General features: G+C 40.0%; 1 protein-coding gene across 1 annotated transcript; it reads left to right on the forward strand.

Annotated features, from left to right (window-relative positions):
- The first annotated feature begins 2,666 nt into the window (after positions 1-2,666).
- On the forward strand, positions 2,667-13,306 carry LOC144180912 (T-box transcription factor TBX5-like). Its single transcript, XM_077709068.1, has 9 exons — positions 2,667-3,018; positions 3,540-3,689; positions 3,794-3,888; positions 3,989-4,108; positions 5,448-5,595; positions 6,795-6,947; positions 8,848-8,939; positions 10,566-10,810; positions 11,646-13,306. The coding sequence occupies exons 2-9, from the start codon at positions 3,546-3,548 to the stop codon at positions 12,188-12,190; spliced, it is 1,542 nt and encodes a 513-aa protein (XP_077565194.1). The 5' UTR covers positions 2,667-3,018; positions 3,540-3,545; the 3' UTR covers positions 12,191-13,306.
- Positions 13,307-26,777: the final 13,471 nt, after the last annotated feature.

Consider the following 26,777-nt stretch of genomic DNA (forward strand, 5'->3'; position numbering starts at 1 on the left):
TTTTCAACCTGAAATCAGAAAGCTTCATAGTTTAAATACGTAGAAAAAGGCAAACGTGATACTAAATTGAAGCTTGGATGTAAACTTTAAGAAGGTATAAGCTTCAATTTGTGTATTCTACGCATCAATTAATTTGTATTGTAACCAGTTGTTTAAGTAATTTGTATAGAAAACACATTGATTTTGTAGACGTCCGACTAATTTCAGCTGGGAAGACTGACACTCAGGCCCCAGGCTTTAAATGTTTTCAATCTTAACATGCCCACCTTGTCATAGGGAAATATTTGTTGCAGAAATCATTGATCTAACAGTAAACAATCACCAAGCGAAGGGTTATTCTATGTGTTTTTCAAAAAAGATTGACGAGAACAATCAAGACGAGAATTAAAAAAAAAATGAAAATAAGCAAATCTTACTCAACTTTTTGGGGACATTAAACATGTCAAAGGTGTTTGACAGAATCCATTTTTTTTTGTTTAAATCATAAATGTGATCATGGATTACTAAAATTTGGGGCTCCCCAACGTGGATCTTTTGTGTTTCGACTCCGAAGAAGGGCAGATCATTCTTACAAACCATTTCAGGGTGGGAATTCCTAAATGCTCACTAGCAATAAAGTCCTATTAATGTAGACCAGGTTTTCCTTCAACTGGACCCACGCCTTGTCTGGATCTCCGCCAACCCCCCCGAAATCTGCGCTTTTCCCACATGAGACCACCTCGCAGGCTGGATGCAAGCGGGCAGGGAGGGGTTGTGGAATGTATTTGGCCCTGTGTGATGTGATTGTTTGCAGAGAACTGGCTTGACCTCACCCTCCCATGCCACACACACACATACATACACACTCTTTGTGGTCCAGCCCTAGGTGTGTGAGACGGACCTGCTGAGTGCAGGAGGTCCGGGACCCCTTCGCCACTTCCTCCAGACGGAGAACAGAGGAGCCAGTCAGCTGAAGCCCGGATGGGACGATAATAATGAGCAGTGCAGTCGCCAGCGCCACCTCATTTCAGGTATTATTGAAACCTTCTCCTCTCACTTTTCATCTGCTCCGCAGGCCAGGCCAGGCCAGAGCAGGCCAGACCGGGCCAGACCAGGCAGCTGCACAGTCTCGGTGGAACCCAATCGTGCATTCAATGAGAAATTTAAAAGGAGACAAGTCAAGTTTAGTCCATTTCGACTTGGGCCATTATTTGCGTGCAGTTTTGAGATTGCTAAATTTGTATGTTACATCGGCTGCCATTTATACATTGGCTGCCATTTACGTCTTAAGTTAAATGAGTGCAAATGGCATTTGATATTTACTATCGGAGACTACCCCAGTGTAATTTTTTTTTTAGGAAATATTTTAAAGTACTAGTTCATTTTTTTACTCATAACATCAAGATATAACTCCTGGTGGGTCTTCTACCTGCAAAGAGTTATATTTTGATGTTATGAGTGAAAATTGACTTAACAACCTGTGGATACAAAAAATGAAGTATCAAGGATGTGTGTCATTCATATTATTCATATATGTAAATTTCAAGCACATTTATACAAGTATGTACTTTTACATTACAGTTCATAAAAATGGACAGTCCAATTGAAAACATTTAAATTAGCTCCTACCCCAATTTAAACAGTTTTGTAACATGTACATGAAGTAAAGTTACACTTATTTACGTCTGCCAAGAATTTATGATAAACAATTTACACTGATTACGGAAATGTATTTATGTTTGCCTCAAATGTTCAGTATCTATGAATACAATTAGTACTTGAGTTTCATTTTTGCATGTGATTCGAGCGAATAGAAAAGTATGAGAAATAATTTATGTTGTGTGTAACAGTGTGTCTCAATTACTTTACTGACATTTTTTCTATTCTTTTCATATTTTTAAGAGTTTGGTCACTTTTTGTGAATTAGTTATAAATTGTTATCATTTTGGATTACAGTTATGTTGCTTTTTGACTGAAACCTCAAGTATTCACCCTATTTAAACCTATTTCTCTCTTTATAAAGCGAGTTTGAGATATTTTCCTTGACTTTTGATGGCATTTAAAAAATATATTTTCAAAACTATACCCCCAGAATCATTTATTTGGATTGAATCCAACATTTAGATAAACTGAACGACATTTCAAGTCACATGACCCATAGATCCCATTAATGTCAACAAAAGACCCCATAATAAGATCATATCATGTCCATCCTGGGTCCAGTCAGCCTCACAATAGCCAACGATGCGTAAATGTCTCCAATCTCGATACAGAAAGGATAAAAAAGGACGTGTAACCTCCCGGTGACCCTTTGGTGGTTGCCCCCGGTGATGAGGTTCTCCTGTAATCCGGTCAGTGTGATGATCCTCGTGAATCAACGATGAGATTAAACATGATTGTTGTGTGACGTCTCTATTTGCCAATGACGTCACGCACCCCCCGTGGGCTTCCTTTGTTAGGGAATATTATTTTATTTTGTTCATTTTTATTCTCATTTACCACCTTTATCGTTTATCACATCAATTGGGATTAGGATTAAGAACACCTGCTTCTCCATACGATCGTTCTCGACGGAGAATATGGTCGTAGCTCAAAATAAATATATAAAAATGAAAGAAGAAGAGGCAAAAGGGAGGACCCAATGTATTTCTCAGCCAATAGCAACACGGGAGAGGAAAGAGGGCGTGGCTAGATGAGAACTGTATTTGGGATGAAGGATGCGATGAGCTGGGTGTAGATCGGTGTTGGCACCAAGTCGGCGAGGGCAACCGGGGGGGATGAACCACGCTAAAAGTCTGCAAATTGCAGCGACGATGATCTGATTTGGCCTCGAACGAAACAATCAAATCGGAACTGATGTGATTTCAGATCAACACGCCGTGGATTATGCTGTATTTTGGCCGTTTGAATTTATTACAACATCTTGCAGAAACACGTGGAGCGCTTCAAGTCATTTATTGAAGTTGAGGAAGTTTTTCCTGAGGGAGAGAACCAGGATCAAGAGGATGTGCAGGATTTTTGCACGTTGGACCGCTTGAGGTATTTTTTTTTAAACAACCAAAAGACAATTTCAATTCGATTTCACTCGCCTATGCTATTTTGGAATAGTGGCTGTCTTGCATTAATTTAATTTGCAAAGGTTTAATAAGGTCAAATGCATGATTTTTTTCTTAATTTTTAAATGAAACAATGTAATGCATGCTACCTTTCACATATGAACTGCTAAATCATAAAGATCACCTTAAACTCAAATGCACATAGTTTCAATGTTACTCAAGATTAGTTGCTATGTCTATAAAAATATTAGATTGCTGTCATGATCACACATATAAGGATATAATGTTTACATATTACAATTGGTTACATACACTGCCCCATATGGACACCCCAAAAAAATATTTCCAGAACTTGATTTTGACTGATTTTGTGTTTTACTAATGGAATGTGTGTGATGGTATGATGGTGTGTGTGTGTGTGTGTGTGTGTGTGTGTGTGTGTGTGTGTGTGTGTGTGTGTGTGTGTGTGTGTGTGTGTGTGTGTGTGTGTTTGTGTGTGTATAGGGGGACATGGCAAACGGAGGCGACCAGTTCGGCCTTGCTGAGCGCCCGGACTCTAACTGCATGGATTCTCCAAAGGAGAATAAACAGGACAATCTCAGCAGCTATCATCTAAAATCACCTGCTTCGCCACAAACAAATTGCAGTCAGATGGTGTGTGAAAACATTTTGTATTGCTTTATTATTGAAATAATTTACGGCTGGCTCCATAGGATTTGATAACAAGTGTCCATTTCTGTGTGTATTATGTTATGCAGGGCTTGGAAGGAATCAAAGTTTTTCTTCACGACAGAGAGCTTTGGACGAGATTCGATGAGGTGGGAACTGAAATGATTATCACCAAAGCTGGAAGGCAAGGATGAATTCATATTGTTGGGCAAAGGGAAACTAAATAAAAGAGGGACTTATTTGTGCTTTGACTCTGAAATAATAGTATTATGTTTTCAATATAGGAGGATGTTTCCAAGTTATAAAGTGAAGGTCACAGGTCTCAACCCGAAAACCAAATACATTCTCCTAATGGACATTGTGCCCGGGGATGACCACCGCTATAAGTTTGCAGACAACAAATGGTGGGTTTTTGTCTTCATGAATTTATGACAATATTTACTGAACTGCTTCATGAGTTCATGGGAATGTTTAAATAACCTTTGGATGGCTCAACAGTCTGAGAGATATATCTGTATTTAAACCATTTTTAGCACGAATTATGTTTTTTTTCTCTTGTAGGGTACTCAGATAATGTATTGTCTTCCATTGACATCATTAGACGTCCAATTCATTTTGACTAGGGGGCCAGTATTCCCAGTTTTTAAATGAATTGGAGCTGCTACCTTTAGAGCGTTTATGTAAAGTTATTTCAGTTTTTATTCACTTTACTTTCATACATTTGGCTTTTTAAAAACATTTTCAGTTTTTTTTAATTATGAAATATAAAGGGTTAAAGGTCGAGAAAATATAGTTACTTGCTCTATAAAAGGTTGAATATCATTTTTTAATAGTTATCCACTGTAGTGACTGACCCTTGTTCCTGAAGTTTTTAATTAATTTATTTATTTTTAAATCGTGTTCTTCTCCATCAGTGTGTTCTATTGCCTAAAAGTCAGGCGATCTGGCCTATTTCCTCCATCTACCCGCCGGTTAAATCATTCTGCCAAGGGTTCACCGGGCGGACAGACGGCACGGAACGGATTAAAGCCCCCCATTCAGATGAGGGGGAAATCCGAGTCCCACTGATGCATCACCGTTTGGCCTCTCTGGACTCCCAAATGTATTCATGTATTTATTATAAAGCGTGCATCGTCCAAATAGAATCCCGAATCTGGTCGTTGTAAATGGAAATGCACTTTTTACATATACACGCACGCAAAAGAATACAAACAATGGCGTGCACTCAGTCAAGCGAAAAAGCCACATCAAGAAAACGCAGAATTAAATCTCTGGCTAGATTTTGGGGGATTTTATCATTGTATATTATTATGTTTTCAAGTAAATGGGAGTTTACAGTTATTAATCATTAACCCCGTATTTGTTTACAAGCATGGGCAATTTCATTATTATTTATCGTAAAAACGATCCATAAAAAAGAATGTCCTTTTTAAAAAAAATATCAAATATTGACGTGTGCATGTATTTAAAGCATGCAGTGGAGCAAAAACGGCAAATTTTATTGTTATTTGTCGAAGAAAATGATCCATCATTTGAAAGTGAAAAGTGATGTTATGGCCTTTTTAAAATTTCAAATATTGACGTGTGAATGTAATTAAAGCACGCAGTGGAGCAAAATCGTACAACGACCGGGTCAGACCAACCACTGTGACCCACTGAATGTCAATGTCAGGCTGCGGTGCGCCTATACACCAAAACACCACACCCATATTTACGTCTATACGCGTGTCCGTGTGTAAATAGGTCGGTGACCGGTAAGGCGGAACCAGCGATGCCGGGCCGCCTTTATGTCCACCCGGACTCTCCTGCCACGGGGGCACACTGGAGTCGCCAGCTGGTGTCCTTCCAGAAGCTCAAACTCACTAACAACCACCTGGATCCGTTTGGACACGTGAGATTTACTTACTTACTTTTTCTTCTCTGTTGACGATATCATATATATTTTTAAAATAAACTAGATCCACCCCATTTTTTTGATTTACTTTTGTCCCTCGCCGTTCATTCCCTTCTCTTTCCTCGCGTCCCGCTGGATCGCCAATTAGTCAACCAGCAGCACTAACAGCAGGTCGACCCGCATTGTTTGAAACCCACACAAAACCATGCACAGTTACAGACCCCTGTAGCCCCCCTCAAGTCATGATCCCGAAGACTCGTCAAGTCCATTAGTTGAGACATGTCAGCAGTGGACACGTCACTGCGATTAAATGAAGCCCCTCTGGATGAAGGCACGAGAAGGCAAAATTCCGTGCAGAAATACCACGGATTTAAAAAAAAAAAAAAAAACAGATATTTTTTAAATACAAAATACCCCTACGCACGTTAATAAATCAACCAAAAATAATTAATTCACTTGTATAGATGTATAATGAGGTTTAAAGCTTAACCATGTAGTGCACAAATAACAAGAATAAACAAATCATGGAATAATCAATACATAAATAAGAAGTCAATGTAATATAAGTGAAAACTATTAATAATAATAATGCTTCACATGATCTCCACAGTCAGGAAAATAGTATTGAAGGGATGACCAAATATAATGAGATTTAAAGCTTCACCACATAGTGCACAAAGAACTACCAATAAACAAAAACAATTTCACATTTGTTGGTAACAGTTTTTGCTAGGATAATTATGATAACATACATCGTTCTTAAACTTTTCACGCCAAGGATTTAAAAATATTTTTATTAAATATTTAGTGTCAGTGCTTTATAGATCTGTGACACAATCCAATACATTTTTCGTCTACCCAAGCCTTGTTTTTTTCCCCCATTTCTTTTTTAAACTTATAAAAACTTTGTTGTTGATCCACATTTTCCTAACTCGTAAAAGTACCTTTGTAAGTAAGTTTGTTCAAAAGTATTGAGACATTTTCTCATCCAGTAGAATGAGAAAGTGCCTCAATTTTTTGTCAATAAAGTTTTTAATAAATTAACAAAAAATAAATTTGATATTTGTAACAATAATTATAGGATAAAAATAAACAACTTCTGCCAACCTATCTTTTTTGATCCAAATCACATCTACTTCTTGTGGCAATGCAACTGGTTAACTAAACTCACCCTCTCATTCTCACCCCCTGCACAGATTATCTTGAACTCCATGCACAAATACCAGCCCCGCGTCCACATCGTCAAGGCGGACGAGCACAACGGCTTCGGCTCGAAGAATACGGCTTTTTGCACTCATGTCTTCTCTGAAACCGCCTTCATTGCAGTGACCTCTTACCAGAACCATAAGGTCAGTTCCACTCAAGATACAACTCTAGTCAATCCACAGCAAAATTATAGAAAAGTATATTTGACAGATGTGCTCCTCTTCTATATTCATCTTTAAAAAAAATTGACACCTTATGTGCGTTCAAATCAAACAAATTCAACTTAAACACTAAAAAAAAACATTTGTATTTCTAGGGTCCCCTGAGGACATTTGTTTACATAATACACTATCCTTTTGTTCAAACTAAAACCATAACGACAGGGTTCCTAATCCCTAATTTTACACTTCTAGACCAAATTCGACCTTAAAACAAAGTTTGGTCCAAAATGTGCTCTACTCAAGTGTTTGCCATCCTCCCCGAAGATTTACAAAATTACATACAAAAATATACTTTGTTATTTGATTGCAAAAACAAACAAAAAAGGCCACTGCATAATTTTTGCTTGTTTGTAATGACTCTACTTTGTTAAATGCTTGTGGGAAAAAATGTGTGTGTGCATGTGTCCGTGTCACTAATGACCTGTTTCTTTTCCTTGATCTTGGCTCGAGCATATTAACTCTCAAAACACTCACTTGATCACCCGAAGCCCCTCTACGAGTTTCAAGTGATTACCACCAGCCAGTCGTAAATTTGACAACAAATTATACCGGCATTACCAACTCATTTAAAGTTATTATTTCATCCAGTACGCTTTGCAATTGCTCATGTCCAGATTTACATAGAAAAGGGCAATTGAGCAGAAAAAAATGTGCCATAATATATTTTATTTGCACTATATGTATAAACCAAGAGTTATGGTCCTGTACAATTCCAATCATTTTGACTTTGGAAATTTTACATCCGCACTGTGGGCAATCTGTGGGAATCACAGTAACAGACTTTCTAATCTGTACTAAAATGTTCTCAGTGAAAGTTTATCTAGCTGTTACTGGGCACCAACAGGACAAACTTTTCTAAGTCAGGAAAAATTAAAATCCATTTTTTTCAAAAGTTTAAATGTTTATAGGGAAAATCACTATTTTATGTCATTAAAATATGCTTGAAGAATCTATTATTATGATGTTAATAAGTCCTAATTATATTTTATAATATCAATAGGTTTATAGAAAAAGAGACTCTTAAAGCAATTTTTTTAAAATTAAAATACAAATACAAATTAAACACACTGGTTATGGTCCAATTCATTTTAAAAAAAAAATCTCATGGGTTTTTGTTGTTGTTGTTGTTGTTTGTTTGTGTGTGTTATTTTTAGTTCAAAACAATTCTATTTACCCAGAAACTTCTTTTCTTAGTATTTTGCATGTGATGGGAGGTAAACTGTCTTCCAATTCTGGAATGACTCGTGTAGTGAAAAATAAGTGATGCAGTAATGTATAATGATTGAAACTACAATTCATATTTAAGCAGTAGCATTAATTTATTGAGGACATAGGAGGGCAAAAATGCCTGTTTATAATAAAGCGTGATTGACTTCAGTCCATGTAGCTGCTATCTCTGTTCTCAGCTACTAGACCTGCATCGCTCGCCTGCGTGTTTGCAGCCAAACGCACACACACAGGGTTCCCCCTCCATGAGAAAAGTTGGAAGACCTAACATCAAAGCACTAGACCTCTAAAAGCTTTGGCCCGAAAATGCTTAAACCTGGCGACTGTTTGGCTAAACAGTTTATTCAGCGTCAGCTGGCGAGAACACTTCGTCAGAAAAGGTCCACGGCTGAGGAATGTTGGCCTTAGAGGAGCTTCAGTAGGGCTGCTTTTAACTTCCACGGGGCCCCCTCTCATAATAAACCGTCGACTTCCATTGGAGAAGGTTTAAAAGGGCCTTTGCCTTCTCCGTCTTTGTGCATGTATGGTCCTGTGGACGCGCTGGGCTTTAATGTCAGCACCGCTCTATAAAAGAGATCCTTTGTTTTGTCCTCAGATTACTCAGCTGAAGATAGAGAACAACCCCTTTGCCAAAGGCTTCAGAGGCAGCGATGACAACGAACTGCACCGCATGGCCAAACTGCAAGGGTGAGTACGCTCTGCACGTGTCAATCACTCAAAACAAATCACCCAATTTAGTAGCTTTGGATGAAGTGAGGTCTCTGCGTTTGTGATGTCAATAACTGGTTCGAAAGCGGTCTCACCTTATGGTGGTATTATACATGATCTTTTTCATCTTATCCGTAGGTCAATGTGAGATAGGAATTTGATTGCAAATGACAGTATTTATTATGGTCTCGCCACAACCTCGTGGCTCCAATACAAGATGTTCTCTGTTTCAACCTTTTCAGGCACAGTGTTCACTACACATAGGACAGTTGACTCTTCAGATATTTAACCCTTCATAGAGGTCATTACTTATTTGGGTCGTCTGGGAAAAAAAAAACTGCCACCCGGTGTGGTTGTGAGCATGAGTGGTTGTCCGTTTCATTGTGCCCTGCGATTGGCTAGTTTTCAATTTAGAGTGTCCCGTGGCTGGTAGGGATAGTCTCTAGCACCTCCCCACCCTCATGTGGATAAGCAGTCCAGAAAATGAATGGATGAATAATTCACACTTATCAGGGCTAAAATAGCTTGTTCAAAAAATATTCTAGAAAAAGATAGTTCAATTATTTTTATTTAAATATAGTAAAAGTGAGTGCAAAAGGTTGTTTTCTCATAGACGGAAGAGACCAATATAGGGTCTCTTCCGTCTACTGCCCAAAGTTGGCTGTAGTACAGAAAATGAATGAATGAATATGCTTTGCCATATTTATGACAACTAAATGACATTGTCACAATCAAGTGACAGATGTCAAACAGTGTTTGTGAACCACTCTTGTTGACGTTTGAATTTACTGTATTTTTAGGATTAAAATGAGTCTTTCTCCCTGTGATTAGCAAGGATGCATTGTTTGTGGAGCCAGGCTACGCCTCCTCCTGCTTCCCACTATAGTATGATGACATACATATGGCATGCGCGTGTGCTTGTTGAGTTGAAGCAAGTGGCAAAATAGACGTGAGCTGCTGTCACCTGAAGGTTTTGCTTGACCCGTAACCCGTCCACCATTAATCACGCGAGCTAACACACAAGAACAGGCTGGCGTTTGACCGATGATAGCACGTCGCTGCTTACGAGTCACTGCTCATCAACCACTCTATCTCCAAAACGGCCGCCGATCTCGACCCGTGTCGGCTCGTTGGCGGAGTGTCACCGGGCCAATGAGCTAGCTTATTTCAGAAACGAGACGGCGTGGGGGTTTTCCGCTGTGCATTGCGTTTTAACGCTCCGTCCCCAACTTCACCACCCTCTGTGTTATTGTGCTGCTTTGGTTTGCGGAGATGGGCCTATATCCAAAGTGACACATCGCTGGATGTTTATTTTTAGAACGGCAAATTATCTCACAGCGGCCCCGGCTGTGTTTGTGCGTGCATGTGTCTGCTTGTGCGTGTCACAAGCTCAGCGCCAGTCAGCGAGATGTGGCCCGCTGTCCCCTACATACCACAGAGTTCACCGAGAGGGCTTTGTTTACAAAGAGAGATCAGAGCTGAAAAGAGCGAGGGCGCTTAAGTAGACTTGAAAGCCAAAGATGGAGGGGGCGCTTGCAGATGCACCAAAAGTACCTGTACGCCACATTTCTAATATTCCATTCCGGTGGGTTCTTTATGTTTCAGGAAAGACTACCCGGTGGTGCCACGCAGCACGGGTCGTCAGAGAACGTGCTCCGCGGGTAGTCCTTTCGGAGGGGAGGTCCGCATTCTGAGGGGCTCGCCCGAAGCGGCCGCGTCGCCCTACAGTTGCGATAATGGCCCAAGCGGCAGCCCCCGGACGTTGCTGGGGTCTCCGTCTGCTCACTATGCCTTGGCTCATCCTCAGCATGTCCAGCAAACACAACTTTACCACAACACCAAGAGAAAAGGTAAGGGGCTAAGGATGCTAGGGGGGGGCGGTTTGTGGAGACCCGAAAAGGTGAGGGGGAAAATGAAAAGTTGTACATGGTGTTTAATGTAAATGGGCCCCGATCAGATTTATTCTGAAATTGTAGAATTCTGTGACTTTTCCCAGAATTCCGCTATTCCACCAACTGTCATTGGAAATTTATCCCTCTGATCTACTTGATGTTTTTATGCAAAGCTAAAAAAAAGGGGAGAGATTACTGCATTTTCTGTACCACATGGGCTGGATATTCACAGCTGCATTCCAATTTTATTCGCCTTATTCTGAGTCGAGGTAAACGATCGGAACGGACCGCGTCACGTGTTGTCCAATCAGATCAAGGCCACCTTCCTATGCAGTTTTATATAGATTATATTTGGATTCTACATGCGAATAGCACGTTTTAGTCTGTAAGTAAAGCAACAAAATGAATCAAGCATTGCTAAAGAGGGCATTGGTTACAGAATTTATTGCCTTTTCTATCGAGGATATCAATTTATCTCTTTATTCAATGGTCAAACACTGTAAGAACAATGTGCAATAATATTCTAAACATGGCAAAGATTGTTTATGTCTAAATTCTACCACGAGACAAAGTAGTACTTAAGTAGGGCGTAATGCGTGCAGTCCATTAAGATCATCTGACCAACATGAATCAGCCACTCTTTATTTTTGTGCCTCAGTAAATGTCAAACTGCAAAACCAACGCAATTGTCTTTTATGTGCACTTTTGGTGCTCCGTCGAGCAATAAAATGCTTTTAAAGTAGCAGCAACTTTCTCCGTGCTGATTTAATGTCACAACATTTATCCCGTGCAGCCGAGGAGAACTGCTCCACTGGGAATTGCCAGCATCCGTTCAAGAGAGCCTTCCCCGGTAGCTCGCGCAGCCCGGGGGACTCCTACTACCACGCCGTTCCCTTCCCCCCTCACCCTCCGGCCAGCCTGGCCCCGGCGGACGCCCCCTACGGCTCGGACGCCGGCCAGCGTCAAGCGTGCATGTTTGCCGGCTCGGAGAGCAGACTGGACGATCGCGGCTGGTCGTACGCCTGCCCGCTGCCCTCCGCCATGACCCCCGTGGAGCCCTACCCGGCTTACAACCCGCACCCCGCCTACAGCTCCAGCCCGCGGGGCTCCCGGCTCAGCGCCCCGGCGCACCACGGCTCGCCGCCGTTGGGGGAAGCCGTCGCTCACGACCCTTACCAGAGGCAGAGCTCTGAAGGCAATCAAAGTAGGCCGCACAGCCCCCCCCTCCACAGACAGTATCCTCGCTTCACCCCCAACTCGTCCCCCCCGCTGTACCACACATTAGAGACGCACGCACACATTAGGTGTGGAGTTCCCGAATGGACCGCCGCCTCCTGAAGGACGTCATCCTTTTTGGATTCGCTTGTCCTTTTTGTGCCGTGAGAAGCAATCACGTGTTCTTCTGGGGTCGTTAAAAAGCGGGCTCCCGTGTCCAATTTCAACAAAAGTCCCGACTCGGAACAAAAACCCCACATTTGAACAGCACTCGGAACATCAAAAGTGGTGTTTTATTGTCTTCCTGTAACCCAACGACTGATGTCCGCCAAATGTTTGCACTGAACGAAACCCCCTCCCCGCCCGCTCTGCGTCACGGCGATAGATGTAAATTGCGACCCGTCGTCGGGCTTTTTACGGACTAAAATAATCTCATGGCACAAGCCTGAGGACACCTTTATTTTATTTGGAAGTCTCTTTAGCGGAGAAAGCACGGCTCCACGTGCGACCCTTGTGACACACTGTGTGTGTGTCTGCATGCATGTGTGTGTGTGTGTGTGTGTAAAGGCTGTGTCAGCTCAGCTCAAGAACGCTACGAGTTCATTTGTAAGCAGACGAGCAGAAATAGCCATGGGGCGCCGCAGCACCCAGATAAACAGTTTGTTTAGATGGCGCTAAAGGCTGAAGGACCTGAACGTGCTCTTTTAAACCGCATTTCTGCATAAATGCACATCTGTTATTGTTGTTTTTCTCTCCGTCAAAGCTGACCAATCATCTCAGATCAGGCTCCTCCCTCCTTTCGACTTGACCACTCTCTGCGGCCCCACAATCAAAGATTGACCTTTGACCTTTGTAAACAGTGCTGTAAATGTGATATTTGATCCACTCAGGTTAGGGTTACGTGTTTGGTACCAGTCTGGTATTTGCCATCCCAATTGGTCCTCGTTAGTGGCACATTTACTGTATTTCTTAGAGGAAACCCATTTCCCCCCCACACATCTGGATAGTGTTACTTCCTGCCTATACCGACTGTAAAACGACAACTGTGGCTGTGTGCAAAATTGAAGCAAGTTGAGATTTTAGTTTTTTTTATTTCCACCCGGGTTTTATATGCAGTAACATGAGAAAGTACTCATTTTGCTTTGGTACGGTGTGTGTATATATGAATGTTTGTGAGAAGGCATGAAAGGTGAATACTCTTTCTGTGTATTTATTACTCTTGATTTTTTTTTTTTTTTTGCTCAATCTTGTGAAACAAGATGTCGTGCAGAGATTTCTTCTGAAGTTGCGGTCACCCTCTATTTCCACCTGGTGATAAATAGTTGTGGTATTTGGGGTGGGGCGTGGGGGGTATGTTTAATTGGCTTTAAATTTATATACAGAATTGAATAAAGTTTTTGAGAATTTTGGTAGGAGTTGGTTGCAGTTTTGTTCTGTTGCTCAGTGTTATCTTAACCATTTACAGGGCACTCATTTAGTTTAAATGATTTTGATGTCTATCATTGTCATTGGCAAGCAATTTCATTAAAAAATATATATCATTTTAGTGTTCTTGGGATGAATAGCCAACAACATTTCTGTTGTTATTTAAGTTTATTCATTTATTGTTATCAAATTTCAAACAATTATAATTTGGTTTTGTATCTAAACAATTATACAAAAAATAACATCTAAAACACGATAATGATCAATAAGTAATATTTTTTATTGTGGTGTACATGGCCAAAATATGATGTTTACATATGTGAAAAGTATGTCTGTATGGGAATTAGGTATTTTTAATGACCAAAAATAGTCACATTCCTCTCATTTAATGAGGTAAATTTACATTAACCAAGTACTTAATGATTTTCATTCAAACATGAGTTTTATTTTGAAACTAATTCTATACACTTTTTGGTTGCTCATTTCAAATCTGCCATCATTTTTCCCTGAATATTTTAGTTTTCATGCAATTGGCATTTTTCCATTCTTATATTATTAGTGTATTATTGTTAACATTAGCAAGAATTAAGTGAAGATATCAAAGTTGCAGCGTAGTATACTCTCTTGTCTGGAATTTCCACAATGAGAATAACAAAACTGTTATGGCTCCTTTTCAATAGATTAGATTCTGCATAATCCTATGAACACATGACATCGGTAATTAACATTCCTTGGAGTTATTTATATTCAGCCCTCCATAGCGGAAATGGTGCAGTCTACAGTGCGTTAATACACATAAGGTCCCAATAAGCATGCAAGCCTGCAACCTTTTTCTAAAAGTATACTTGTAATGTGTCCAACAATGCTATTTCATCAGCCAAGACGACGCTTGGCCATGTAACAATGTACAATATATCGTCTTATCGCATACGTAAGAGACTCGCCAAAGCCTCACACTCATCAACAACCCTCCGAGAGTGGTCGTTGTACATACCTTGGCCGGCTTGTCTTATCTCTGACACGTTGTTTGGCATCTCTAGTCTCCCACCAGCTGGACCCCCTCACTGACAACCTGCTGCCCGCAGAGGGGAGGAGTCTACTGGGGTGTGGGATGAAGGCATTTGAGGAGGGGTGCCTATCCGGCCGGTGATGCCTTGTTTGGCTGATACATGCACATGTATTCAGCGAAGGGGGACAAAAGTGGAATATGGCAGGTTTTATAGACTACTTGATAGAAGAATGCATATTTAAAGTAGGTCCATTTACTTTTGATCGCATGTCTGACTTTGATTTTTTTTCTTACACAAGTTGAGGTCAGAGGTTAAGCAGGGAGCGCTTTGGAGTTTCTGTTCCTCCCTAACTGTTCAGGGCCAGACCGGTTTGATGAAAGGGGGGGGGGGGGGGGGGCAGATGAAATTCAATTTGAATATTCAGACCCAGGATATGTTTTGGACATTGGGAAAGTTTCAACTACGTGAAGATTGCGACCTGGTTTTCTAAATGGTGCATTGGGATTTTAGAATGTTTTTGGGATGGCGAGTATATCATATAAAGAATAAAACCACACCAGTCCAGATGCGTGTTTGCATGTGTAATCAATCAGAGGATGACTTTCCCATAGACTTTGAACAGTAGATTGATGGACTTTGGCGATCAAAGCGCTTAAGTGGTGCTTATCGTTATCTCTCACTCTTGAACACACGCACATATCCTTGCATTTCTTTTTCCAATGTATCCTTTTTTTCCTGTCTCCAAATTCACGAATGAAGAAATAAGCATATATTTTATACTATACTATAATATTTATAATATATGACATTTAACAGTGTTTATCTTTTTATTTGTGCAGAAAAGATGTTTGGCACATTTTTACTGTTTTTGCAAGATGGTATGTTATTTATTTATTTATTTTTGTTAGATTATTTATAATAATTATATTGAACTGGATATCTATCATTTTAGTGTAAATCCTTAACCTTAAATGTCATCCCATGACTTTTTAGTACGTAAGAATTCCAGTTTTTAATGTCAACTTTTCATTAAGAGACAAACTATAATACAAATGTTCCTTGCACCTGGTGTGATAAATACATAAATAATAATAACAATTAAACTTTGAATTATTCGTTATATTTCCGTTTTAAGTCTCACAAAATGATACCAAAAATGTAACCTACAATGTAAATGATTACTATTGGCCATATAATTATGACAAGAAATTTCATTAAGAATAACTAACGTATTTGATTATAGACTAAAGTGTTGTCTGAATATATAGTAGTACATATTGATGGTTTAGAAGGCGGTAAAGGACTTTTGTGCACTGCCCCTCATTAATGATGTCATTTTGGGTAGAATAAGTGAGTCGAGATGGAGTGTAATTGCCAAAATTTCATTATGGTTCAGCATCCTCTGGTGACGGTCCTCTTTTGTCTGGGCGCAACAATACATGACTTTTGTATGCCGTCACAATGGAAAAACATTGGTGAGGATTATCATCTACAAACCCATGAGATGCCTCATGGGCCCAACCTGGAAAAGAAGGCATTTTTTTGTTTGTCTTTTCTGTACAAGACCTTAAATATACAATAGTTTTACAGTGGATACATCTGCAATAACAATAAGCATGTCTCTAAAAAGAGGCTAGTTGATTAGAACAGTACAATCCATCCTTGCTAATATGTAAAAGCCACACAAACGGGCTAATGCTGTTAAGCGGAGCGCAGCCACAAGACTCTGAGGCAAACTAATTCCGCTCCCAAATGAGAGTTTATGGCTGAAATTGCCTGGAAATCAGCCACGTACATCTTAATATGAACATCGAGGCTGTCAAGGAAAAGAGCTCAAGAGGCACGTGTGTACGTCTTGTATCTGAGAGACGAAGGGTCAAGGGTTAAAGGTCAAACCAACAGCAGACGGGCCAGTGAAGGGTCAGAGTTCTTAGACTAACCTAATGACTAATGGACATTTATCTGCCTTATTGAGCCGCTTTATCGTCGTATCTCTCGCTGAACTCTCACTTTTCCATCCAGCCGGGCGGAGGCGTTGGCGTGTCGGATTTCTTCGAAGTCGCGATGTGGTGAGAGCGCACGGTTGATGGGCACGGGAATAATTGCTGGGGCTCCCAGCATACCGCCGAGGTCTATGACTGCTAGTCAAACTGGAATAACAGCGGAGGTGCTGCCTTCCTGGGTCGCGGTGGGGGTTGCGGGCCGTCGTGGAGCCAATGTCCCATCTGATTACGAGCAGAGGACTGGAGAGGCACGCTAATCCGTCGCATACACACATGCACGTCCACGCACGCACTCACACACACAAAGAAAGACAACCAAGGAGAGCGAGACATGGCTACTGGGACACCTACCACGTCGGCCCACATTTCCAGACAGCACATAATGATATCATAGCAGCAGGATGTCACTGTGCTCCTTACAATCCAGAGCAGCGTAATTAAGTGGGTTTTAGCTAGGAATCCGCACATTGTAAAAGCAGAAAATAAGTTCTTGGATTTATTTGATTCGCTTCATCACACATTGAAAAATATGAGGCCTTGAGACTGTAATTCATTTTGTGTGACCTGTAAAAGTGAATCAAGTGGGTCTACTTGATGTTTTGTTCTATGATGGCAAAACCAGGGTTTCCACAGGTGATATTTAAGATTTTAAAAGACAGTATTAAAAATAATAATAGAGTTTCATGCCCCTACCAGGGAAAAGTTTTCAGACTACTGCACAAAAAAATCTGTAACTTCTCCAATGTCAGAATTTCATGCAATTGGAGGAATTTAAGAGCTACAAGATAAAATTAAACACATTTTTAAGACTCTTTATTAAGATTAGTATTGTTACTATTTAAGAAATGTAGATTGTCACAATTGAAAATGTTGGGCTGTTTCAAGATTTATTTTCTGATTTCCAAAACCAGGTCAAATCAAGTCACATTCTTTTACATAGTCTTTAATTACAAACAATGTCTCAAAAGATTTCTCTATCATCTTGTGATTATGTCAAAATATAAGAAAATCAAACAGATTTTGCAGGCATGATGGGTATGTGAGGAGAAACTGATTTAAAACATTTTTTTCTGAAAATACAGCAAAGATCAACAATTACAGTAAGAGTTACACATGCGAATTCTTGTCATTGCTGTTACGATATCCCGATTTTTTATGTGCGACTGCTGCACATCCAGGGGTTATTATCCGACTTTCATTATAAGGAGTGAAGCCTCTCCAAGTTAGCCATTCCATTGTCATAAAAAATAACATAACAGATGATACTTATGAATTTTGTGCTCATAACAATCCAGATGACTATTTTTCCTTTTGCAAAACATCTTTGATTTATAACATCAGTTCATTTCAGAAGATCTTGCATCTCCAGATTCTCTGAAACATTTGATATTATTGATTGTTGATGACAATTAGTAAATTTAGTTGATTTTTAGCTGTTAGACTTGTTTTTCGTGTTACAGTCAACTAAATGCGATATCAACATGTCAAAGTTACCTTTTCATCTCATTAAATTAATCATCCGGGCACTAACTATTGAAGAATCTGACATATTTTACTCATTCTTTTTAGTATAGCTGTTTCATTTTGATATCATATTTTACTCATTCTTTTTAGTATAGCTGTTTCATTTTGATATCACATTTTACTCATTCCTTTTGTTGTGGCAGTCTTGTGTTAGAGTCGCCACTGGTTCCCAACTCAATTACAATATGAACAGAAGGATGGGTCCGAGACTCCTCGACTACAATGTTAACAAAAGGCTCTTCCTGAGATTCTTGTTTCAAGGTAGGATTCACACTGATAAGAGACCAGATGGAGGACTTCAAAGGGCAGAGGAACAAAGAGCAGGGCAGAGGGTCGGGACTTTATAGGACCAGCGGAGACAGAGGTCTGGATGATGTGGATTCAAGGCTGGAAGATGTGGAGCCCAGAGAAACCCACCCCTCACAGCAGCCCTGGACCAGCCCACATCTCATTATTAATCAGCGAATGAATATGCATTTTTGTTGGACTATAACTGGGCAAACGCGGGTTTGGACAATGTCTTTTCCATCCTCCGCTTTAGGACATCAACACTCAGCGGGCTTATTCTATGGGAGGGAGACCCGGAGCTCTGTATGAATCAATATGAATGGAATAAACCATCTGTGGATAAACTCGCTCAACCCTGGTTTGTCTCCTCCGATGCTGAACACGCTCCATTGTTAGACTGGAGACTACAGAGTTAAGGAATTGGAGTCAGGTGAAATAGTTTAGTCTAACAGTTTTGGTGACCCAGTCCGTGAGTCGGTTGCGTAGACAGTTTAGGGGTTAAGGCCGATAACTCCGTCCGTGAACCAGGGAGGAAACTGCGTAGACATATGGGTTAAGGCCAGCCGCGGACTCTAAAACACGTCGGCGAACGTGGAGTCGCGGTTATCGAAGCACGTCGGCGAACGTGAGAATAAGGAAAAGTTAAACACGTCGGCGAACGTGAGAATAAGGAAAAGTTAAACACGTCGGCGAACGTGAGAATAAGGAAAAGTTAAACACGTCGGCGAACGTGAGAATAAGGAAAAGTTAAACACGTCGGCGAACGTGAGAATAAGGAAAAGTTAACCACGTCGGCGAACGTGAGGGCACGCCGGCGAGCGTGAGAATAAGGAAAAGTTAACCACGTCGGCGAACGTGAGGGCACGCCGGCGAGCGTGAGACCTTTCTCTTGGGACTTCTCCAACAGGCGCCTGATCAACTGAAAGGTAAGCAGAATACCTATTACTGAAACGTTAAAATTCTGCTATTGGATTTTTAAATTATGGAGAAGATGCCATAGAAAGGGGGTTTGGGAATAGGAGATTTCGAAAAGGTTGTAATATACCTAGAGTCGGAATTGATGACGATCCCAGGACGGTCGTTTTGAAATAGAGAAAACGTCGTATGAAAAGTTAAACACGTCGGCGAACGTGAGAATAAGGAAAAGTTAAACACGTCGGCGAACGTGAGAATAAGGAAACAAAGGAACAAGAGATTCCGGAAAGAGTTATATGCAGGAGTTATTTTAAGGTCTTCAGCAGGGAAACAACTGGGTCCACAGATGTTTGATTCCTAGAATTGATTCTAAAAAAAAAAAAAAAAAAAAAAAAAGTAACAATAGTAATATTTCTAATTCCTAGAATTGAACATACTAAAATTCTAAATTTATCCGGAGACTTGATCTAGATTGAATTGGTGAAAATGGAAGGATGTGAGAGTGCGGGAGAATGTGGAGAATGGAATGAATTGACAATTTTGTAAATGGTGAAAATGGAAGGATGTGAGAGTGCGGGAGAATGTGGAGAATGGAATGAATTGACAATTTTTGTATGCAGATGTGGAAGCACAGGTTCTGAGTGGTGTTCAAGTTAAAAAACAACCCAAAAATAAGACGCGAGTTGGTGAAACAATTTTGTACTTTAAAAGGAAATGTACATATTGTAGGTCAAAAGCATGAATGGAATATGAATAACTTGTCCATTGCTTTGCAGAAAGTAGAGCGTGAAGTCACAGCTAAGGAGGTGAAGGCGGGGGCCGATAAAACACCCCACAGTGGGGCCATAGAGAGAGAGAGCCCCCACCAGCCCAAGGCCCCCACCCCCTGCACAAAGCGGGGAGGGGTGGGGGACTGAGAGAGACAGCTAGAGAGAGAAAGTTAACAGAGAGAAAGATAGAGACACAGAGATGTAGAGAGAGAGAGACAGAGATGTAGAGAGAGAGAGACAGATAGTTGAAAATATTATGATATATTAGTGACAAATTATGGGTCCTTTATTAAACACTGAAATTTATATTAGGAAATTCCTAGTGAAAGGTTATTTTTCCTAAATTTTAATTATGGTAATAGTGAGCCCGGAAAATGGCTCTTATTTTAAATATAACCGCTTTCTTGGAGCGGATAGGAATTCAATAGGAATTCCGCTAGCGCAATTTAACTATGTTCACATAGCTAATTTAGCAATATGAGAGTGATTTGTGATTCAGATTTAAGTATTAATAATCATCCAAATTATTAAATGAAGACAATGCAGAAATGGCATTCATCCAAATCATTAATGATATCAAACGAGAAGTTTACAATACAGAAATGGCATTGATCCAAATTATTAAATTGTACCTGACAAGTTTAGATAAAATAATTAATTTAGGATAAGCATGATTTCTATAGGATGGAATAAGATGAATCATGTTTAGTGCACGAAATATAATTCATTGTTTTTCCATCACTAGATGAAATATGCTTTAGTGTGAGTCATATTAATGACTATTAACCTAGTTCTTTTGAGATCGATTAGTGCTGATAGGACAGCAAAAGGTGGTTAGCTGCCAATAAGCCCTTTTCAGGGATGGCGCTCTCCACTAGTGAAAAAATTACAGACCACTGATGTCTGTGAGCGTGAATGGTTGTTTGTCTTTTTGTGTTTTTGATTGGCCATCCACCAAGATAAAATCAATCCGTTAGATATCAAGGTGGAAAAGGATTTAGCAAATTGGAATCAATTTCTGAAACCGCCAATAAGCCTTTTTCAGGGATGGCAGCGAAGGATTGGAAATTTGAAATCAATTTCTGAAATCGCCAATAAGCCTTTTTGGATGGCGATGAAAAATCAAGGAAAATTGTTTAGTCCAAAGAAATTTTTTGATGATAATGCATTGAATTGGAGGAATAAATCTGCTATGCAGAATTTTGAAGCATTGAGAAAAACAAAAACAGTGCATCATATGAAATTCCAAAGTACCATTGATTTATAGGGATAATGGCATCCAAATTGTGTTAACGGATTAATTGACTGAATTGACAAAATGTTTCAGAATTTCGTTACCATACCAAACGCCATTATTCACTACACGATTGGAGCTGAATGATGAGTCTAATCTGGCTATCTGCATAAAAGAAAAACTTTAAAGAAACGCACTAATTTTGAGTTAGCAGAAGAAGACTGTGTTTTTCAACAGGAAACATGGAGAAGACGCACGAGCAACCCAAAATGAGAACGTCCATACAACTGTTGCTGACCAAACAGCAGACATGAAAAAGCAGGATGCAGATACACCTTTGCACTGTAAGGAGGTTCTCTCAGTTGAAACGTTTGAGGAGACAGGTAAGATAAGCTTATTGACGAGATCAGACGTAATGGAAAGCATCCAATATTGATTGGAAAGATTATTGCTCGAGGAACAATGCCATAAACCATAAGGAACTTTTATATTGTTTTGATTGTCTCCATAAAAAGTGAAAGCGTTTCAATTGAGAACAAACCTTCTTACAGATTTTTAAAAGTAAACAATTAGAGAGAAAAAGAGATTACAATGGATAGATATGTAACTAAATTTTGATTTTATGCCAGACTATTGGAAAATGATGATTAAGAAAATTTTAAAGGAGATGATTGGCAAACTCCAAAGAAAATGGAATGTTACATTTGATTAAAAAAGACTACTAGTTTGGGATATTTTGAATTTCAAATAATTGAGTTTAATATGCAACGCAATACACATTGTTAATTGAATTGGGACTTGATTAGTATGCGATTTATAAGTAATGGATTTTAATTGCCCTAAAGGAAAATTATGCTAGAAAATATTAACCCTGATAAACAGGGGGTGGTTACAGTTTAGTGGGTTCAATTCTTTTCAGAATGAAAAATGTTTACATTTGTTTCTGGATATTAATTGATGTGAATGTAACTGTTGCAGAGAGCGGGAAAGCTGTTTTCCTGAGGAGAAAGCAGCCTGGTTCGCCTTTTGTATTTTTCCTATTTTTAGCATGATTAGTTAATTGGTGTAATTGCAGGAAAGGAAAAATCAAATATAGTTTTTGATCTTAACAAGGAAGCAGCGATCACAATAGAATAACAGCTAGTATATCCACTTTTGACTGATAAAGAATTCAGATTTTCACAAACAAAGTGATTGAATAAGTAAGATTGTTGTGATTTTTGTTCATTTGAGAATTAAGCCCAACCAAGTGGCCGTATGCAGGTGTTGAGCATGCGCTAAAGACGACAGCAGCTAAAGCAGCAGCGAAAACACTTACTGCACAGTATTCACAACAACAAAAACTGAGTCAAAAAGTATTAATTGATATGCAAAACATTGCATCACATAAGGTAGAAATGCATCTATACAGAAAGAATACAGAACAGTCTGCAGAAGACCTGTACACAGCTAAAGGCCGAGCGTGCCTCCAAAATTGAGCCATGGATTGAACCATGTCTCAACAGGGGGGATGATGGACATGGTACAGTGTGTTCCATGTCCCAGAGGTTGATGATGGACATGGTACAGTGTGTTCCATGTCCCAGAGGTCTAAATACCTGCTTTTAATTGTTTTGTAGTATCTGTTTGATTTGTTGCAGTCATGGTGTGCAGGGTAACCTCAGGCCCAAACGAGGACAACGTCCAAAAGAGTATGGGACTGGTAGAGCAAACAGACGTTCATGGAAGACCATTTCAACATCCTTTATGGAAGGTGAAACATGACAAAAGGCTAAGGGCAAGGCAGACCTAATCACAGAATGGATGGTAACATGTTTGGAGAAACTTGTCCAAAGAACGGGCAAGCTGCCGTGATCCCTTTTTGTCTACTTTGCAGGAGGTGGTGAAGCCAGGTGACTGGATGCTGATCCCAGTCATAAAAAGGAAGTCCTGGTTCTCTCCACAATGGGAAGACCCATTCGTGGCCCAACTGACCAACCTCCACTGCTGCAAAGATTGTTGAAATGTCAAAGTGGATTCACCAATGCCAGGTCGAGGTAGTTCGAGACACAGGTGACTCTGAGTAGACTGGAAGTTGGACGGTATCAAAACCCTTGTCCATAAAAACTCATCAGTCTACTCACCTGCCACAAGCACGCCTCACTTAACCTTGAGCTTCCATAGACTTTGCACCTCTGCACATTGGCCGCAGTGAAAGCTGTTGCCACTCACATCACAGTGACTGCACTGTCAGTGACTGCCTGGGCGTGTCTGAACGCCCCACCCACAGAGACTCGAGTTGGAATACAAGATGGTGACATACTCCTATCACAGAGGAGAGTAAATTGGTATGAAAAGAACAAACTGGAGAACTACTATGAAGAAGATCTGTGGTATCCTGACATCCTGAATTCATTGGGTCTAGACGTCGCACTTAAATCTGCAGTTAGGCAGATGAGATGCATTCCTCTTAGCTCGTACTCTAGTTACTCGATTGAACGATAAAGCAGTGGGACCAGACCCTAGAGGTCAGTATGTCCAGTTGCGCCAAACTGACCCCTCTGGACCCCTGCTGGGCATATGTTCATGGATATACTAATGTAGTGCTTCTTTGTTTTTATACTAATATAGTTTTACATTTCATTTGACACTAACCTGTGTGGTGTTGTTGATGTGGTCTCTTTTAGGAGACCAAGAGAGGGAATGAAGAATCTGACATATTTTACTCATTCTTTTTAGTATAGCTGTTTCATTTTGATATCATATTTTACTCATTCTTTTTAGTATAGCTGTTTCATTTTGATATCACATTTTACTCATTCCTTTTGTTGTGGCAGTCTTGTGTTAGAGTCGCCACTGGTTCCCAACTCAATTACAATATGAACAGAAGGATGGGTCCGAGACTCCTCGACTACAATGTTAACAAAAGGCTCTTCCTGAGATTCTTGTTTCAAGGTAGGATTCACACTGATAAGAGACCAGATGGAGGACTTCAAAGGGCAGAGGAACAAAGAGCAGGGCAGAGGGTCGGGACTTTATAGGACCAGCGGAGACAGAGGTCTGGATGATGTGGATTCAAGGCTGGAAGATGTGGAGCCCAGAGAAACCCACCCCTCACAGCAGCCCTGGACCAGCCCACATCTCATTATTAATCAGCGAATGAATATGCATTTTTGTTGGACTATAACTGGGCAAACGCGGGTTTGGACAATGTCTTTTCCATCCTCCGCTTTAGGACATCAACACTCAGCGGGCTTATTCTATGGGAGGGAGACCCGGAGCTCTGTATGAATCAATATGAATGGAATAAACCATCTGTGGATAAACTCGCTCAACCCTGGTTTGTCTCCTCCGATGCTGAACACGCTCCATTGTTAGACTGGAGACTACAGAGTTAAGGAATTGGAGTCAGGTGAAATAGTTTAGTCTAACACTATTAATAAAAAGTTTTTTTTTGTTCCATTTGTAACATCTATATTTAGAAAGTGCTTGTTATTTTCTTCCGATACATGAAAACATAACACCATATAGTATTTAAGTGGAGCCTTTTGGGGCTGTTTTCAGGTTGACTTCCTTTTAGCGTGAAGCTCACCAAAGGAGCCTTGTCCTAGCTCATGTTTCAACATGTTTGCAAACAGGCCAAACAAGCCCACTGCTGTGAGACAAATACAAAACACAAACATCAACACACAAACAAATGATTCTTCCTATTCTTACACTGCAATCCCTTGAGTGCACACCAAGCCCAATTTTATGGCTCTCACTCAGATTGCTGTCAGCCTCCTTTGTTTGCCGGCGGCAACAATACATTTTGGGTCCCCACACTATGCATCTTTGCCAGTATAGCTCATTAATAAAAGATGGTGTCACGGACGCCTTGGCCTCTCTGTCTGACAACGCATTTGCATAAACATAGAGTTCCTCTCAATATCACTTTGCAACACACTGTTGACCATCAATTATTGATGCCTAAATATTTCCCGCACGTGTCTCTGTGACGTTTTCACCCTTGAATGAGAATCTCAAGGAAGCATTTCAATGGAGCGGCATGTTGGTTGAGTGGATATGGCTGCACGGTTCTGAGACCACAGGTTTGATCCCATGTCTGCTTTTTGACTGTCAAACAATTATATTCAGAGTTTGATCTCACACTATAAGCATGAAAGTGTCAACTGTGATGAACTAGGACTGTACCCTGTAATTATACATCCGTTAAACCTGCAGTCCCTAACTTTTTGTTTTTTAACCTTTAATGTGTTTAGATTAGAGCCAGATTTGTTCTGTCAGGGTCATGTCCTACATGAAATTCTCTAATAATAGGACAAATGAATTTAATACAGCTGGGTTAGATGTTAGTCGGAAAGGGAAAGGGGATTTTCCGTGCTTTTATCACCAAAATGTTTGATTATATGGAGTTCTATTGGGTTTCTTCCATAGATGCCTATGGAAATGATGTGTTGTCATATTTGCTGGCTGACAGTGTTCTCTTAAGACTCTTCAACAGAGTCAAAGGTTGGGCAAGCTTTTTTTGTGTGTTTCCTCTTTTTTAATTGACTCGTGATAATGCTCACTAAAACCTATGACAAAAGTTTCCAACTACTGTAAATCTGTGACAAAGCTGAGGAAAGAAACGACCAATGCCTTTGAGACTTATTAAGGACTTTTCTTCGAATCCATTCACGAATTTTTTTTGCGGTGCTTTATTTCCGAATCATATGTGGCTGATTAAAAAGTGCTTTTAAATATAAAATGACTCCATTTTTTTTCTAGTGAGGAGAAAACAGGGTAGATTTTATTATATATTTCAAACTAAGACTAGGTTATCAGTATTTCAAATTCTTCCAAACAGTTTGCATCAACATATAATATATTTTGACTTATCTTCTTTTCCCTTTCAGCACTTAAAAAGGTCTTCTGAGGTTGACATGGGTGTGATAGCACCACTTTCTCAGTTTCACACTTGGCCCATCACCTCACACAACATGCTTTTTATTATAATAGCATTCTCCTCCATTAGTATTAATAAAGTACATTCTATGAATTTCCCTGTGTAGTAAGTAGTAAGCTGTCCATTCATGAAATATAGATATAGAGGCATTTCAGTGTGTTTTTGTTTTTTCTCTTCATTGCTCTTTGCCCAAGCATGACTTATTTCTCCAGTGTATGTGTACATATTAAAATCATTTTTAGTCTGCAGATGCATTTTTCTGGTTCTTCTGTCTGCATCACCATCGCGTTGTCACCTGGTCATTATTATGGAAAAAGCTGCACATAACAATTCCATTATGTGTTTGAATGCCACATTTTTTTGTATGTTTGGAACCGTGTAACTGAAGTGAGTCGCATCACTCTGAGAGGTGAGTACAAATCTCAAAATTTACGTATATTATATTTTCTTATGGTTTTAATGCCCTCATTTTTTGCAGGTGGTGGCCCAGCAGAGTGGTGGTTAGTGTGTTGGCTTCACAGTCCTGGAATCCTGGGTTCGATCACAGGTCGGTCCTCATGTGTAAAGTTTTTTAAATGTTCTCCCGGGGCTTGCATGGGTTTTCTCTGGGTACC

This window comes from Stigmatopora nigra, chromosome 22, assembly GCF_051989575.1.
Source record: "Stigmatopora nigra isolate UIUO_SnigA chromosome 22, RoL_Snig_1.1, whole genome shotgun sequence".
NCBI classification, from domain to species: Eukaryota; Metazoa; Chordata; class Actinopteri; order Syngnathiformes; family Syngnathidae; genus Stigmatopora; species Stigmatopora nigra.